This window comes from Grus americana, chromosome 1, assembly GCF_028858705.1.
Source record: "Grus americana isolate bGruAme1 chromosome 1, bGruAme1.mat, whole genome shotgun sequence".
NCBI lineage: Eukaryota > Metazoa > Chordata > Aves > Gruiformes > Gruidae > Grus > Grus americana.
Genome location: NC_072852.1, coordinates 160,038,365 through 160,057,300, shown reverse-complemented (window position 1 = coordinate 160,057,300; position 18,936 = coordinate 160,038,365). Strand labels below are relative to the sequence as shown.

Below are 18,936 nucleotides of genomic sequence, written 5' to 3'. Positions count from 1 at the left end.
AAAGTACAAAGAATTGCTTCTCTTCTGGAGGGCTCTGTATGAGTGGTAGGCTGGCATTTGTGGCAGTACTGAATTCTGGCAGCATTCCTTCAGATTTTTTGTTGTGTGTTTTAGCAGTCCTTGTGTATGTGGTCCTTTTAGCACTCATAAGATTTAACGGCAGCCAAGCTATCATGTATAAGACCAAGCTATTGTGTCTAAGATGCTCTGTTCTCTCTGATATCCTGTATATTCTTCTAGAAATCCTGAAAATAACTTCTAGAAAAACATCTGATTAGGAGATAACTTTGATCATCTAAACACCACAAAACTTTTTCTAGTGCAGAATCAAATACTGAAAATGCTGGTTTTATCACTGAATCAAGTTAAAACTTCTGTGAGGGTCTGTTATTCTGCTAATATAAACAAACACACCTGCCAAAGTAGAGTAGTGGTTAATGAACAGATAGCCATATAACTAGTGAAACTTACCTACTTACCTGTATGCACTTGTTTCCGAGGCCTGTAATTGTACTTTTTTTGACAATTACCTCAACTTCCTGATGCAAAATCATAGAATCATAGAATGGTTTGGGTTGGAAGGTACCTTAAACATCATCTAGTTCCAACCCCCCTGCCGTGGGCAGGGACACCCTCCACTAGACCAGGTTGCCCAAAGCCCCATCCAACCTGGCCTTGAACACTGCCAGGGAGGGGGCCTCCACAACCTTTCTGGGCAACCTGTTCCAGTGCCTCACCACTCTCACAGTACAGAATTTCTTCCCAACATCTAATCTAAATCGATCCTACTTCAGCTTAAACCAATTACCCCTTGTCTCCTGTCACTACACTCCCTGACAAACAGTCCCTCACCATCTTTCCTGTAGGCCCCTTCAGGTACTGGTAAGCTGCAAGAGTGCAAGTGATCTGGCTGGCAATTGGCTATATGCAATGGTAGTTCACCAAATGAACTGGAATGTAGGATTGAGTTGACAATTCCAGTCCTCAGCTATTGAAAGGAACTCATGCAGTAGTTGCTTAATCCTGAAGCATCCATATCATATCAATTTCACATACCTCAGCCTTGCACTAGTTCTGATTATCTGAAGAGTGTTGATGAAAAAGAACATGAGATTAAAAAAAGTCTACAGTGTACCCATCAAAAAAAAGGAGTCCACAGACATTGCCAGTGTTGTGGTTTCTATCAGAAAAGGGAGATGAAAATTTTAGGTTAACTAGTGCTTTGGTTACCAGTTCTAGGAAGTAAAACTTCTGATAATTGATATTCTCATCCTTGCTATGGATCTAAATATGTGCCTGTGTTTGTCCTCTGATCTCCTTTCTGTGATAATGTCTTTTGCTTGGATGAATACCCAGGTAATTAGGTCATACAGGATGCCTGATCTTTGGTTAGAGCTTGATGTACAATTTTGCCAATTTGGATTAAGATAGGAAGGGCAAAGCTGTGCAATACCAGGTACAATCGGAAGAGCAATGCACAAGGAATTTGAGACTGCATAGGATTTCTGCCATTCTGTGGGAAGACCTGTTTTGGTCAGAGTTATGAAGCTTTCAAAATCTGAGGGCTCTTCTTGAGAAATAATATTTTTAAAGGTCTTAGGAAGGAGTTAAGTGCCTACTTGATACTTGAGTTGATTAGAGGTAGCTTCATCTTTATAGTGGGGTCTAATAAAGCTGGAAGAAAACTGCATTCATGCCGCTGACAGTGCCAGAAGTTAAGAAAGATCAGTTGGGTGTATTCTTTGTGGATGAATAGTTAAAGCAAACATAGAGTAACAACTTCTAGTGCTTTGTTATTCAACTTAGGACTGCACTGAAAATCTTTGTTACTTGAAGAGCTGTCTTTATCCAGCACTTGTTAAATAGTGCTGCAGATACCTTTTATACGTGAAGGACCTATGTAAGTGTTTTTCCCCTCTTATTTGTGTTGCTTAGCACTTACACGGAGTAGACATTGCAATTGCAAAGATTTTGTAGTAACATCTTGGAGAAGTTGCATACAGAAAAACTCCCAGTGAGTAGAAATTAAATTAGAAGTTAAAGAGAAGGGAAGACCTTTAACAGTATACTTAAGGACCTGGAAGGATTGAAGAGGCAGATGGTTGACATAACAGAACTAACTATTGTCATATATGCTGTAGCAAATAAGAAACTGAGAATGGAAAGGCATGGAGAGAGGGTAGTTTGACAAAAAGTAATTTTTTTCTCGTCGCTAGTTCAGTTTCTCATTTGGCTGGGGCAAGGGTTATCCAGTCTACACATGTAAGGAACTTGAGTCTGGTACTGTCAGCTACAGAGCCAACAAAAGCATTCAAAGGTAGTTAACTTTAAAATCTGTAACTACAATTAGTTTCCAAAAACCTGATTGGGAGAGAGTGGCAAATAGTCTTAATCAAAAGAATTAGTGTTAATCCACGTGAGCAATGGCTATGCTCAAGTTAGAGCTGGGATGATTATCTGTAAACGAGTAAAGAGGAATAAGTGACAAGAAGAAAGTGGAGGCTGAGTAACGAGTATAAGGAGATGTTGTGGTAGAAAAACTGGCAAAGGAATGGCAAGGGAAGAAAGACTTTTATATTGTTTTGCCACATACAGCCAGTTTGGTTTTCTGGCTGGTAGAACGCAGCTGGATGCAAGACCCAGAAGATTAATGTCTATGGGTGTCTACTTAGTTTCACTGATGTCAGTAGACATGTTGAAGGTTTTCAGCAAGGCTATGAGTTTATTGTATGTAAGTTTCAAGTACCTGTTTTGGCTGCATTCTTGCATTGAGGTATTGACATTGGTATTAAATGATCACTGTATTGCTGGAGAGGTTGTTGGAGACTAGACATGAACTGGAGGTTCTCTAAGGCCAACACCCTCAGCCATGAAAACTATTATGTGGTTCTTCGTAATTAATAAAATGCTTTACAGCTCTAGGAGTCTCTTAAACAGCTTTATCCTGGCATTCCTCTACATCAGAAGAGTTTTGCTTTTTTGTCTCCGCCTGCTGGTACTTGACAGAGAGGCATGTACATGAAATTAGGAAGTTAAATTCTTATGCAAAATGAGTGTTTTATGTCTTTTTAACTTAATGAAATCAGCCATTTGTAAAAACACCGACATTTTATAACTCTTGTGATTTTTATAAACTTGTACCTTTACTTGAACAATTTTATTTGTACAATAAACATGGTGCTAAAATTATGTATTTCTTTACAATCTGCAGTTTATTTTGGGAAAATGGTAGCGTAACTAATGTGTCTTTGGGAGAAAATGGCAGTAAATCATTGATGACTCCTGCTTTTAAAAAAGAATTCAAAATGGTTTTAGTACCAGTGTGGTTTTATATATTTTGCACGTATGGACTGGCATTATGCAGTGACATAGCGTTCTGTTTTTACCCCCTATGGCAAATATTCTGTATCTATCACAGGTTCTTTGCACCAAAAATCTATAGTAACTGTCCTAACTTTTTATAAGTACTCAAACTGCTGCTGTATTTATGTAATCTGCGAGTGAAATGCATGACACTAAACCATACTTTCTTAGGGAAAAAGATCAAAAGACCAGAGATTTCAATATGTGAGTTGTTTATTAATTCTCTGTTTATTAGTTTTTTCTCTTTAAAGCACAGCATATTTTTGTTTTCTATTTCAGAAAGTCTCTTTGAAGGCTAAAGAATTTGAATATGCATTGATTATTTTTTTATCTTAGAGCTTGGGTTCTAATATATTAGAACTGTAAAAGAAACAGATGTTGAAATAGTGTAAATTAATAACTGTGCTGGGCAGATGACTTCAGTTTGCTCAAGCCAGAACTGAGACAATTAGTGCTGCCGATACGATGCCGCTTATTACTTAACGTTGTTGTATGCATGCATAAAAAAATACAGTGGCAGTGAAAAGTTCCCCTATAATGATTTGCAGCTTGTCTTCCTGTGGACTGCAGTGTGTCAGTTAGCCACTTGTTTGCAGGTAACTAAGTGAAAAAAAATTACCCTGTTTGCCCCCCCCCCCCTTAATTCTATCTTGCAAATATGAGTGAATTTGCAAGAGAAAAGAAATGTAAAAGTTTCCTTCTCGACTATAATCGTGGCTCTTCATCAGTCATCACTCTTCCTGCATTTTGTTCAAGAGCCTCTAATTGTCTGCATTTGGCAGGTTTAACACTTCCTGACAGAGAGGCTATTAAGGGGAAGTATTCTCGCATAACTGTCACAGGCAGGAACAAAGAACCTTCAAACTCAATGTGTGGAAACCACTAACATTCTTAAATGACCCTTTTCATGCATTTTATCCCTTTAAGCTAAAATTTGGAGGGTGCAGGGTCATGGAAAGCAGCAAGGTGTAATAAAACAGTAAACCCTGGTTTTTTTATTTTTTTTGGGGGGGGGGAAGTTTTTTGCTAGATTTATCTCTTGACTTAAAAACAATTGTTATTTGGAAAAATCTCATTAACAGATGTGACTGGAGTAAAAAGACTTAAAACTGATGTTGCTTTCAGGACTGCTTTGAACTTAACAAGCACCGATTTGTGGAGCAGACTAGCTAATGAAAGGAAATTAAATTTTCTGACAACTTCCCCTGCCAGCCCCCTTATTCTTCATGGGGCTGTTACTAGGTACTGAAGACTTTTAAAGAGGATTTTGTTTTATTATCGGACATAAATGAACCAGGTATGAACATTTCTTATGGGTTTTTTTTTAAAGTTCTGACCTGGGTGCTTTTAAAACGGATTGCCTTGAAAGCTTTAAAAATATCAGGTTTCATTTTAATGTTCATAAGTCAGCCCCCATAGTTTCAGACACACTTAGCAGCTGGTGGTTTCCAGACATTACTACCTTCCATACAAATTTTTTAATGCATGTCACGAAATAGTATAAATACTGGCAAATTTGGATGGAATTTTCAAACTTAACCTGTGCCACTGTAACTTAACCCTTTTTTCTTTCTAGTATTGTATAATGGAAATAGTTGTCAGTAGAAGAAACCAGAATTAACTACTGCAGGAAAAGAGATTTGGTTATTAAGAGGTTCAAGTATTTTGTTTTTTATTCGGTGGGGTTCTTAGTACTTCTTTCTGTACCAGACTATAGTGGTATGAGTCAGCTGAAGCAATAGGTGGCATCAACAAAAAGATTTTTCTAATTGTAGTACACTAGTAATGCGTGGATTCCTTAATGGAAACAATTATGTGAATCTTCTCATTTCAGATACAGTTGAAAATGATGTATTGAGGTTTATTCTGTCTTTAGAATGAAAAACTTGCAAAAGTGAAATGCTTGTGTTTGTTCTTCAGTAGACAGAAAAAAAACTTGTCTTCAAAGAAGTTCTGCAAGATTTTTTTTCTGAACCTGAATCACTCCCAAACAATAGAGAATCAACTCCCCCTACTGACAACAACCAGGAAAATACAAGAAATACCTGTGAGGACAGAAAAAAGCTGGCCGTGGACAAACTTTAACGATCTGATTTATGGTCCATTATTGATTGTAAACTTCTAAATTCTAGCATTAAATTCCTACAACTGCAGAAAATCATTTTGCGATCCTGGTTGTGTTTCCTGTCAGCTGATTCCTCGTTGCTTTGAGTTTCTCAGTATACTAATGATGAGGTAGAATTTACATTCCACTTATGGTATTAATTTTACATTCCTCTGGCTGAAAAGGGTCAGAAGGTTGTAAAATCAAACATTAAATGAATCAGAGGAGACAGTAGTGCAATATATGACTGCCCTCAGGACATAGTGCAATGGCTGATGGGATTAACGTTGGGTCTCATTTCCTGCTTTTACAGGATGCAGATGAAGCTGTCAGAATTGCAAGGGAAATTGGTAAGTTCTTAAATTAGCTATGGTGGGATTTCTGTGCCTCTCAGCAGACATGGTTGACTAAATTGAATGTGTAATAAGTAATCCCTATAGAACAAATAATGTTTTAATAGTTTTTCAGTTCCCTGTTGCCTATAGAACTAGAAGAATCTAGGCATTAACGCCCTGTCTCTTAAATCATCACATTTTAGCTGTACAAACTGGACTTTACAGAACAAGTGCAGCCATGATTTGTGAAATGCATGTAATATGCAGTAATGAGTAGCTTGCTAAAGGAGTTATTTCAAAGATATACTTTGAAATTGGACATGATAATCAGAAGTTAGGCACAGCACATTTCTTTTTATATGGAGGCTGACGCTAGTGATGTTATGATCTTCGTGTGGACTGCAATTAGACTAAATATCATCCACACCATCAGCCTTTCTTCTGTGCTTTCTGGAATAAAGTCACTGTTCGGCTTCTGAGTATCTTACACGATGGTGAAAAGAGCAACCAGCAAACTGTCTGGGACTCATTTTGATGAAGGTTAAGTGTAATATGTGTTTTAATGAGTTTTGGCTTTTATTTACTAAAGCTTAATATTAGGGAAAATATTTAACCATATGCTTGAGATTACACGTGTTCTTAAATGCTTTCTAGAAGAAAACTCTAATGAGAGATTTTTTCTAGTTTTTTTTATTTTCATTTTAAGAGACAGTAGCCATGAGAAGCTATTTTAGGTTCATCACAGGTGCATAATCAAAAGGATGTATCTACATTTGTAGCTTCTTTTACTGATGTAGCTACGAATACATCTCACCTGTGTCAAACTATGGCTGTGCCTTATGTGCCAAATAGAAATTGGGATTTGCACTGCTGCAGATGACTTTTCCTCTGTAACACCTTTCCACTTGGAGTTTAAGTTGGGGTTCTTACCCTGCATTGATTAACTGCCCTGAAACCCCTCAGTGTAGGCTTGGCTGGATTTTAGGCTGATTCTGTGGGTCAGCCTTTATGTCCCTGTTGGGAAATCAAGTGATTGCTGATCATTGTCATGGGAGCAAAAACAAAAGGAAGAGGTTAACAACCAAATTGGAACATCCTGAGGAGAACTGTAAATAAAATTTGGTTTAGCCCTTAAAAAGGGCATACATAGTATTATGACTATGTCAGTTTAGTTTCATTTCGATAGTCTTTCTTGCTCTTGTTTTTTAAAGATTTCCTGCAAGTATTTTTAAAGCAGTTTTGATTAATGTATGTTGGAAGGCATTCACTGGTTTCCTAGATACCCTTTAAAATGTATTCTTGCTTAATTTTCTTCTGAGTTGTTCTGGTGTTCTGTTGACTGGTTCCCGTCTTTGACATCAGTAGCACTGTGGAGGTCATTATATCATGCAGTCTTAAATCTGTCGATATTAAGTCAATTACAGACAGCTCAGTGGTGCTTTATCTAGATGGCAAATTCTTAAACCATTTTGATACAAAAAAGGTTTATACTATGATGTCGTGTAGTGAAAGAAAAATGTCCTTTCTAGCTTCTTCCTCACCCATGTTTTGACCAGTCAATCAGTTTGGTTAACCTTCTGTCTAATATGACTGCTGATCAGAATAAAATCCAATAGTTTGTAATTTCAAAGGGTCTAAAATAAGATGAAATTAAAGTCTCTTAAGTATATAATGCATTTGTCCTCACATATAAGGCACTTGAGATACAATTGAATACTTTCAGATTATTTTTAATTTCACTTATCCAGAACCTCAGTCTTGCAAGAATGCGTAAGTAATTACTTAAAAAAAAAAAAAATTATCATGGTGGGTCAGCACTTAAAACTCTAAAACATTGTGTAATGTTCTCTTGCTGCCTGCATTTTTTCTTGCTTTTCCCTGCTACATTCTGGCCAAAGATGCAGTAGTAGTAGAGCATGGCTCTTCTGGGTTGAGACGCTGCCTTTACCTGTTTCAGTGACTTATGGATACAAATTTTCTAAGTACAGGAGTAAAACCTACCTTTTGCCTCTCATTTGAGATGTGCTCTCCCAAGTTGTCAAGAGACAATGTGACAGAGATTAGGCTAAATCAGGAATTGGAGGAAGCTTGGGCACAAATTGTCATATAGGCTCCTTTCTATAGTTTCTTTTCTCTATTTGTCTGTGTGGGCTGTTCTCTTGTGATCCTTTCTGTAGTGCTTAATCACATTGGCTCTTTTCCCATGCTGCTTTTAAGTCTGTCTGTAAGTTGTACATTAAGAACTTCTGACTTCTTGACTTCGGAAGCATTGATGAAACTCCAGAAAGTCTTACTCTTCAGTTTGAAAGAACTGAACAACTATGAAGTGCAGGCAATTAAACTAAATGAGTCTATACAAAACTGAAGAGGTGAAAACCATGTTTTTGTTAGGTTTCATTTTATGTGGGTTTAGTTAGTACTAGTTTTTCAATAATGGATAATGAAGAGAATCTGGTATTGTCACATGCAATGTTGCTCAAACTGATATTGCACAATGTATTCTGTGGTCTACTACTTGCAACTTTATAAAAATGATTAAATGACTCTAAAACCATGGTGGTGGCAAAGGATGGGAACTAATAACTGTGGGACATCAGAAGCTTGTTTGCTCCTTTTACCATTTAGATTCTCAGAATAGTAACCACCCTGGAAACAAAGCAGTCTTAATAGTACCCATTTAACAGCAAAAAATTGCCTGATGACCTTCAAATTTGAAGGCTTTTTATTTCCTGCTTTCTAAGATCTTTTTAGACCCATCCTTTAGATGTGTTGTGAGAATGTAAAGCTACAGAACAAAAGTAGTTCTTGTTCTTGCATGCAGTTTTAATTTCATGTAAATTGTTGTCTAGTTTGAGGGAAGGGTTGAAAACCTAACACCTACTAAAAATATGCCTGCTTTGTGAGACTCTTCATTGCTGTTGTCGTGGGTTCTTACAACTGCTCTTAAAAATCGTTTGCACGCCTCTCCCTTCCCACAACTAATCCAACCAATCTATGTGAGCATACTTCAGCGATTTTAATTGCTGCTGAATAGTGCAAAAGGAGTTAGGAGAATGCTAAATAATGCGTCCTGATCCTAGCATCCTATATCCAATATGTACGCAAAACGTAGATTCTACAAAGCCTGCCCTGTCTGAGTGCACATCAGTCTCTGGTATTGGCCAGTTTAGTTCAGTGCCCCAGAGAGCAAGTAGTGTGTAAAGGCATATTTGAGCAAAAGTCCAAGTCCCCTTATTTTCAGGGGACTGGCTAACTGTCATTCTAACTTGTAGAGGTCTATTGCAAAGAATTTTTCCTTCTCAACCTAAAAAGCTGTATGCATCTTTTCAAAACAGGCCTTTGATTTAATTTTAACTATATTGTGGTTCTCTGGGATCTGTAACTGCCTAATTACAAGTGTGGTTGACACGTATGATCAGTATTCATAAAGGGAGCAGGGGAAGGCAAAGTGTTCTGCACGTGGTGAGTGATACTGGTAATCCACGTATCCAGTCTGATAGTTGTGATATATCAACTTTTGTATTCTATAGCATATAAAGCTTGCCAAGGCTCGCTGCCAGCATGCCTATTTTGCTGTTGAAACAAAAGAACAGTACACTAGTCCTAGACTCTGCTTACAGAATTAAAATCAGCAAGCCATTCAAGAGACTGATATCGTTAGACTGAAATTGTTACTATAATTGATGATGATTTTTTTGCAAGTACACCTAACACTGAATAAGGTAGATTAGGTGATGGAGATTGCCATAGTGAGTTTGTCATAATAAGGCTAAAAACAATGCTTATTTCAGACTTGCAGCCTCTTGAGTGGGAGTCTTCAGCTGGTGATAGTGTTGCCAGAGGTTTAAATTCACCAGTGTTACCTGGTTAAATCTCATTTCTTGCATGAACAATCATACAAAACGTGCTTTTTGCTTTATTTCAAGATCGCCAGTGACTTGTCTGGGAGCCTGGCAGTTGACAGGGATCTAGAAAAGCAGCAACAGCATAGATAAAATCTACCTGTGAAGATGTTGCATATACTGCATTTCATGAAAATGAGTTGAACTTCACTGTTTGCTGCGTGCAATCTAGAGTTGTTATGCTTGTGCCCTTTTAACCCTGGGATTGTAGAGACCTTGAAAATACTTAATATGGTTCTGGATCCAACACATTGTGACTTGTCCCATACCCCTCTGTGGGCAACAGCAGATATTTCATAAAAAAACCTAAGAGACAGTCTAGCAAATGTATTTGCATGGCTCTGTTTCATCTTGCCCATATACCTAGTAACTAGAGATTACTTTAGACTCTAAAGCATGAAGATTTACAGCCTTTTGGTCATCTCTGCCTAGAGGAACTTGATTTGTGCTCTTCATATGCTTATCTATTACCTTTCTGCGGCTTTCAGCCACATGAATGCTCTTTAGCATGGGGTTCCACGGTCTAATAACGTTATGTTGGAAACTATTTTATTGATTTTTGCTGTTTCTTTGTTAATTTAATGTTCTTTTGTACTGTTGCCACTTTCCTGTCTTCCAATCAACACTACTCTGTTTCTTATGCTTGTACCATGCCTCTTTTTTGTGTGTTCACTTCGGGCTATTTAAGCAAAAGATTTTCCAGATCTTTCTGGTTTTAATTATCTTCTCCTGAACCTCCTTTCAGTCAAATGACTTTGGAGAGGTGTGGGCGTACTGTATCACTGTCACTTGACAGAATAAGAGTAGATCTGCATTCCAGAAAGAAACCGTAAGCATTAGTTACACATGATAGCAGACTTGACCGTTTCTATTGGGAGCCATATTCAAATGTCCCTCTCTGTCCCCAGATCAAAGCCTTTTATAGAATGTGTCTTCAGTTTGCAAGGACTGGTGGACTCTTCTTGCCAGGCAATATTAACTGGTCTGATATTTGGCTTAATTTGATGATTTTCATTAAACATACTGGAGACCAAAGGCTTGAAGAATTTTCTGCTATATCCTAGAAATGTCAAAAAATTTCTAATCAGGTCCTTAATTTTCAAATTTTTGTACATTCATGTGAGAAAGGTGAACTTCACTGATATGAGTAAGAAATTGGCTGAGGAAGTTGTTTTGAATTAAAATATTGTACTACAAGATAATCATTACTGAATCTGCTTTGAAACAGCATACTTTGTTACTGTACTTTCCTAGCTATCTGAAAACTGAGGTCCTGACTCATACCCATATTAAGGTGTCTTGTTCTGAGAGTAAAATATTACCAGTTGTGCACAAAGATGTCAGATTTATGCTGCTCATTTTTTTTAACTACTTGTCAGTTTGGGGAAAATACTTTTTTATTGAAAAAAGTGTAATAATTTGTTTTCTATGATATTTATTACATAATATCTGAGCAGGACAGCTCTTTTGAGGTCCTCTGTTATTTAAAATGTACTGCACCAGAAGTGTTGATAAGATACAGGTTTGCTTACTGAATCTCTTGACTAATAAATAGTTTATGAAGATCTCCTGCTTATTTTTGCTAGTAATCTTTTTAATAATTTTATCAAAGCTATAGCTTATTTCAGCAGTAGAAAAGGTACAAAACTTTGTTGCTAAAGAAATGCGAGCTTAAAAAGGTCAAATGCCTTTATTCATAAATCACTTTGTTACTTAGGAATAATTCATTCAGTGCTTTTTAGTATAAATGAAATGGAGAAGACAACCTTTCTTGGCTTCAGAAATCACAGTACTGACAGCTAAGTCTTGAAAAGAAAAATCTCTCCTCTCCCTCCAAACAAAGTGTTTTAATAAACGAAGTTATTGTCTACTGGCATTATTGGACATGTGGTCAGTTGTCATGTTCCTCTGACCAACTGAACAAAGTTTGAACTTCTGTCTAATTGTTCCCCGCTGTTAGGCTACCCTGTCATGATCAAGGCCTCAGCAGGTGGTGGTGGGAAAGGCATGAGAATCGCTTGGGATGATGAAGAGACCAGGTGAGATGCTGTCCAAAAGCTTGCCTTGATGAATACTGCAGTTACTGAAGTCCCATTAAGCGACTGTGAGCTGACAGTTGAGCAGATATGAAATGTTAAACAGAGAAATTGGATATTAGTTGGGTTTCTCCTTTTCATATAGTGAGTGGTACACTTTGGGAGTTTGCATGTGTTGAGTAAAAACCGAACACTTACAACTGCCTTTAGTCCAATGGTAGACTGTAAATAACATTTTGCTGTATGCCTTTCAGAATGCTGATGTATTAATTGTCTGTGTGTTAGGTAGAATACTTATTGGCCCTGATTCTCAAACGTTAATGCGTGCCATTAGTTCTGTTAAAGTTGATGAGACTGATTATTCATGTGTGGAAACACGGTATTTCCAGAATGTGCTCTAATAAATTGCGTACTTCTGCATTTAAAATATTTGTCTCAGCAAACTATTGTGCTTTTGCCTGTTTGATAAAATGTTTGTTTAAATACACAGACATTTTCAGGTCTCTTAATGATTGTCTGAATCCTGAACACTTCAAGATGGTTTGTTATTGACTGGACAAGTTTTACAATCCATTCTCTGTTAATATTCTGACAATGAGGAGCTTGGTTTCAACCCCATATGCCACTGATGTTACAGAAAAATGCGTTTGGGATTTTTTTCAGACTTGCAACAAAAAGCTTATTTGATCCAAAGTGAGATAGACTTTTAAACGTTTTCCTTTCCACGTGGGGAGAGCAGCACATATGCTGGAATCAACTCAAAGTACAACTCAAATTTTCATTAGTTTAATTTAGTCACCTGCAAGACTGCCCTGTCATATTTTTCTGTTCCCTATTAAATTTTTGCTTGTCAAAACCTAAAAAATGGAAAAAAGAACAATGAATGGCTAGCAGTTAAATTTTAGATTTAAGAAAACATGAGGGTTTTTGTACCTTGCTACCTCTAGCCCATTTATATTGAAATCTAAATAGGAAAATAGTTTTGCACATTGGAATGAAGATCTAGAATAACCTGCTTTCTTGCAAGGATGCTTTGTTCCTGCTGCTTTAAAATCCAAAATTACTGCCTTGATCTTGTTCAGGCAGCAATTGCATCTGTTGGACTTAAAAGGAAGGCATTTATTTCTTCTTTGCTCAGAAAGGAGCAAAGGAGCTCGATTAAAGTAACTGTTTAAAAATTGAAAACTGGATCTAAATGCTAATTTGGTTTGGAGAAAAGTTGTGGTGGTTGTTTAGAAAGATAGAGCTGATTGGTATCAACAGAAGTCAGCTAGACATGTTTTTTGTACATTTGCATACAAAATTAATTTAGTAATATTGTTCTGACCCAGTGATATTAGTTTGAGGTTCTTGTCTTGTTTGTGCAAAGCCTTTGAAATACCATTTAGGTCCCTATTTGCCGGTGGTGCTCTTACAATAATCCTTTTGGTTATTTATGCAAGCCTTGTCTTTACAGTATAATTTTATAGACTAATATCTAAAAAGTGTTAGGAGAAAGAACATCTAGACTGAGTCACAGGTCAACACTACTTACTGATCCTATATCAAGGAGAAATGCTTATTTTAGCATTTACATGTAAGCAGGAATGAAGGCAAAATTAAGTTGGCAGAGTACTTGTTACAGTAAGACAAAAGCAAGGTTAAGAGAACTGAAGATAGAAACAGATTATTTTGCATGTACATATGAAATAGAGCATCTGAGTTTCTCTCATAGTCTGTCTTGAAGAAATATCTGTGAGATTGTAACAAGTTTGTTGTATATGCCCATTAATTGCATTATGGAACTAAGGCTGTTCCTTTATGTGTCTGAAGAGCAACATCTGACTGAGTGTTTTGAAGGTGACTCAACTTGTTACTGACAAAATGTATCTGATAATTTTGATCTCTCATGAGAAGTTGTTGACCTCGTTGTCTTGCTGCATCCAAATCCATGTAATCCTAAAAAGAAACTAATATTCAGCTATTAGCAGCATCTGAGAAGCCAGTATCTGAATGGCCTTTTGTATTTCAGGGTTTATAGATGCAAGATGAGTGCAATGAATGGTTGATAATATTTTGATTTGTAAACTTGCTTTGGCTTTGTCACATGGGATTAATTCCAAATGCTATTTAAAAAAAAAAAAGCCTGATAACCTAATTTTGTTTGAAACATACTTTTGGATTTTCAGGATAGCTGAAAATTTTTCTTGTCTGAATTGACTATGCATAATATTAAAAGAAGGTTTAAATGCACTATGTAGTGTGACATGGAAATAACCATTGGAAATGGAAAAGACCTTTGTGAATGACTTAACTGCCACTGTTGCAGAATTATTCATGGTGATAATTTACTGGTGCTTCATCCTTCACATCTCTTAAATATCCCTAGTGATGAGAATTTTCTTAGATTCTCTAAATATTATGGTATTACTCCAGCTGTAGCTAAGATTTCCATAACTTCCAGCTAGTATTTCTAACTAGAAATATTAAAATAGTTTTACCACTGTTAGAATTACTTTTTTCTTGAAATAGCTCTTCATGTGCATGTGACTGTGGATGGCTGCCATGTTGCTCCCTGCCTCTTTATCTGGGTAGGGCTGCTGTTATATTCTTTCAGATACGAATCACTCCTAACTCTCACTTCTATTGCTTTTTTGAAATTTTGGTCAAGTTCTAGTGTGGAATTTTATGTACAATTCAAGCCACTAACCCACATCTGAAATTAAAAGAAACCTATCTTCTCTCTAATGTGATCTCTAGTCTCGGTTTGGGTCAGTTGAATTTAGGTTGCCCTTTCTTTACATAATAGATACTCACTTGAAATTGTATTGAAAATGAAATGCAGATTTCTGAAGAGGAGTTTACATGAAATTCAGATTTGTAGGTTCTTCACAGCATGAGAAAGTTTTCCTGCTGTATGTATCTAAAAGTACTTCTGTCTTAGTGTGGCTGCTCATCCCACCTCTGCTCTTGTATGTGAAGAGCCTCTGCTTGCATCCCAGAGAGCCTGACTGGAAAGTGCTTTCCAAATATAGGCAACCTTATGAAGTACAACAAAACGTGACTAGTACAGGTGTCTGAATATCTAGAAATTTTCTGTATCATTCCTTCTTTGATTATGGAGAAACAGAAGGCTCTCTTGCTTTCAGTATGCTTATAGCAATTGTACCTGTAGCTAAGACTTTAGGCTTCATGGCTTCAAATGGTCTGCTGGCAGCTCCGAAAAGGAATTCATTTGAGGACCCTATCCTCACCAAAGAACAGATTTAAATTTTCTGGCAGAGGTTGTGATGGATTTTTGCACATGAAGATACTTACTGGCTTGTAGGTTCAGTATCAGAGGTAATCATACAGGAACTACTGGCCTTTATTTTAAACTCCATGGATTTGCAGATAAAGATTAGTTTTTCCAGTTAGTAGTTTCAGCTGCAAAAGTGATAACCTAAGTTGGAAATTTGTACTGAATTATCTTCTAACAATTCTATTTTGAGAAATTTGGAGCTTTATGCTAATTCTGCTCCCCAATTGTTTCAACTTCTGTAACTTCCTAGATATTGAAATGTTGCATGCTTAGTGAGTATCTGTTTTGAAAGCTTTCAACAAGGAAGCTTCCAGCAACAGATATTTAGAGAGATGAAAGATTTTGCCTTTTAACTTAATAGCAGGAAAATAGAAATTGTCCTGTTACTTAAATTCTTGCTTATTGACTTATGCCAATTTTTAAAGTCAAACATCTGTTCTCAAATTCGAATAACCCCTTATAATTTCTCTTCTGTGGTCCTATGGTACCATGCTGTGTTTACTTTCGCTGTTCCACAGTTGCTGCTCTTCACTGGGATGGAACAACAGGATATGTGGGAGAACTACCAGCAATTTTTTTTTGTAGTCTGCAATCATTTTCTGCAGTTTTCCACCTTCTTTCAGAAACATCTGTTGAAGGTTTTTTTTTTCCTGATGTTGTAATTATCCAATGGTTCTGAAGGAATGAGCAGTGGAACTGGAAGAGGTTAAAGTGGAATAATGTGTAACAAATCATTCTGAATCCCCCACCTCCCAAGGCAAAGGAAATCTGAAGCATGCAGTATTGTAGGATAATGCTTTAAGAAACTGAACAGCATTCCCTATTACAAACCTGTACACTGAGTTTTATTACCTGCTCAAAGCAGTGCATTTGGCCTGTCAGACTGCTCTGCAAAAATGGGAGTGTATGGGTTTGGCATCCTTGGTCTGTCCTGCACAGGTCTGTCCTGTAGAAGCCTTCAGGTAAGGGGAAGGAGTCAATTAGATGAGTGAAGAACAGTGTTTCCTAAAGCCTGGTATTTTTAAAACACAGTTTTCCATGCCAGCTACATGTGTAAACATATGTAAAATGCTGTGACTAGGTAATTTTAGGTTTTTTTAGAAATTGGAGTCAAGCTGAAGCAATGGATGTTGGTTTTGTGTGTAAAATCAAACAACATTTCAGTATTTATTGGTTACTTAGCCTACCAGTCATGGTTTTAGAGGGATTCTACTGTACTAATGGCTATCAAACATCTGTTTTTAACTAGATGGCCTTTCTAATTCTGGCCTTGACAAGAAAGACTATTTTCTTTTACTATTTGCTGATATTGGAAACTGAAATATTACATAACGACTGCAGTTTTTCATTAGTGTCTGGCTGCCTCCAAAGAAACTGGTTGTCTTAATTAAAGCGGCAATGCTGATTTCAGAGCTGGAGGCAGAAAGTTGGCACGAGCTATCTCACTTCAGACAACCACAAGAAAACTTGTGGCAAGATCAATAAATGCTTTTGTACAACTTATACTTCACTGTGAATACACGTACTGCAGGGAAAGAGAGGAACCTTTAAAGGCATCCTGTTCTTCCTCATGTAGAATCTTTCATGTTTGAAGGGACCTAGGGACATCATCTAATGCAGTTTCATCCTCAGAACAGGATCAGTGCTGAATTTGAAGCTGCTTGCTTAGAGCTCTGCCCAGTTGGGTCTTGTGTTGAGATTCCACAGCCTCTCTAAACAGCCTGCCTTGTCCCTCAGTTCTTTCCAGTCATATTCTTCCTTACATCCAGTTGGAAACTCCTTACTTAGGAGCTGGAGATGTGTGTGTGCCTGCAAGGCTATGACCTTATTGGCGTTACAGAGATGTGGTGGGATAGCTCCTATGGCTGGAGTGTTGGGATGGAAGGGTACAGGCTCTTTAGGAAGGACAGGCAGGGCAGGCGAGGAGGGGGCATTGCCCTCTATGTCAATGACCAGCTGGAGTGCATGGAGCTCCACCTGGGGATGGATGAGGAGCCAACTGAGAGCCTATGGGTCAGGATTAAAGGGAGGGCTGGGGCAGGGGATGTCATAGTGGGGGTCTGCTACAGGCCACCTGACCAGGGGGACCGAGCAGATGAAGCCCTCTGTAGGCAGATAGGACCAGCCTCACACTCACAAGCCCTGGTCCTTATGGGGGACTTCAACCACCCTGATATCTGTTGGAGGGACGACGCAGCTGAGTGCAAGCAATCCATGAAGTTCCTGGAATGTGTCCATGACAACTTTCTCCTCCAAGTGATAGAGGAGCCCATGAGGAGAGGTCCCATGCTGGACCTTATTTTCACCAATAAGGAGGGCCTGGTAGGGGACGTCAAGCTCAAGGGCAGCCTTGGCTGCAGTGACCACGAAATGGTGGAATTCAGGATCCTCAGGGCAGCGAGGAGGGCACGAAGCAAGCTCACTACCCTGGACTTCAGGAGAGCAGACTTTGGCCTCTTCAGGGATCTGCTTGGTAGAGTACCATGGGACAAAGCCCTGGAAGGAAGAGGGGCCCAAGACAGCTGGCTAATATTCAAGGGTCACCTCCTCCAAGCTCAGGAGTGATGCATCCCAACAAAGAGGAAGTCAGGGCCCTTCTTCATCATGAACCGGTCTGTCAATCTATGAGTTGGTAAACAGAAGCTAATGGAAGCACCTAAAAGCAGCATATCTGCATATAGGAAAAAAATGAAATCTGCCACTAAAAGTTACTGAGAACCTAAGAAAAACCTTACCTCAACAGAAAATCTTGCGTGAATAAAGAACTTGCAACCAAAATGGCAAACACCCTCCTCAACCCTGCTGTCAAAACTTCCTCTACCACCAACTCCTCCTTATAAGAAACTACCGAAAGTATCTCCTGCCAAAGCCCCTCTTAGCTGCTGCTGCTTGTTGTGCTCCTTTTGTACCGGCCTGGCTGGTGTCCCTGTAGCATGGGGTACCAAGTAGTGCCTAATGGATGGTCCATCCTCCCTGCCCCTCAGTCTAGTGCAGATGCCTGGCACTGGAGGACTGTGAAGATGGCTGTGTTAGTAGGCGATTAATGTTTGGAGTGTAGGTCTGCGCAGAGCCCCTGCTCAGGAACCCTCTGACCAGAGTGCCTCTTTGTTCTGAGGTATCATTGATGGCCTTCGTATAGGTGAGGTTTCAGCCTGAATGATTGTGTCTTGTCAAGCATCAGGGCTTGGTTAGGCTGCAGACAGCATGTTACTTGTATGGTAAACTGTACCTGGGCCCAGACAAGGGCAGTAAGCTCAGGTTTCCCTCTCCCAAGTTTCCCTGCACTTTTTCTTCTGGGGTTAGCGTGGGCAGGAAAATTTTGGACTTGGTTGCACGTATCAGTGTGGTTGTGCTGCGTGGGGAGCATATTCCTTGCAGTGAGGCACTGTAGGGCTGCTACTTGGTGAAAGGATGAAGTTCCAAATGCAAATTCTTTTCTAGCTTAAACAGCTTTTTAAATTTTGAATATTCATAAGGAGACTCAGACCCATCTCCATTTGGTTAGTATGATCTCTTTAAGGAAGGTAAAGTGTGTTTATGGTAATTTTGATCACTGAACAAATGCAACTGCACAGATTTGTAAGATACACACAAGGTCAGAACACCTGAGATAGTCATTCCTATTATATATAATTTAAAAAGATTTACAGATGTATGGATTAGATAATTAGCCACCTGACTCTTTTTTAACAAGTATTGCAGTTTAGATTTCTAATTAGCACATCCTTCAATGAAAGAAAAATAGTCAATTGTGCATAAAACTGTGTGATAGAATGTTTACAAAAGGAAACAGGGCCTTTGATATAGGAGTTAAAATAGGTCTAAATCTGTTTCAATAAGCTCAAACACCGTATGGCTGTTTGTTACCTCATTTTGGTTTTTTTGACAGATCAGGTACTGTACAGAATAACAAATT

At 38.2% G+C, this 18,936-nt stretch overlaps 1 protein-coding gene across 4 annotated transcripts in view; it reads left to right on the top strand.

Moving 5' to 3' along the window:
* PCCA (propionyl-CoA carboxylase subunit alpha) overlaps window positions 1-18,936 on the top strand; it is a 299,061-nt gene that overhangs the window by 87,275 nt on the left and 192,850 nt on the right. For all 4 annotated transcript variants that reach the window (XM_054821090.1, XM_054821100.1, XM_054821117.1 and 1 more), the window contains exons 8-9: window positions 5,781-5,817; window positions 11,665-11,743. In XM_054821090.1, coding sequence (XP_054677065.1) covers window positions 5,781-5,817; window positions 11,665-11,743 — 116 coding nt within the window. The remainder of the gene's footprint in view (window positions 1-5,780; window positions 5,818-11,664; window positions 11,744-18,936) is intronic.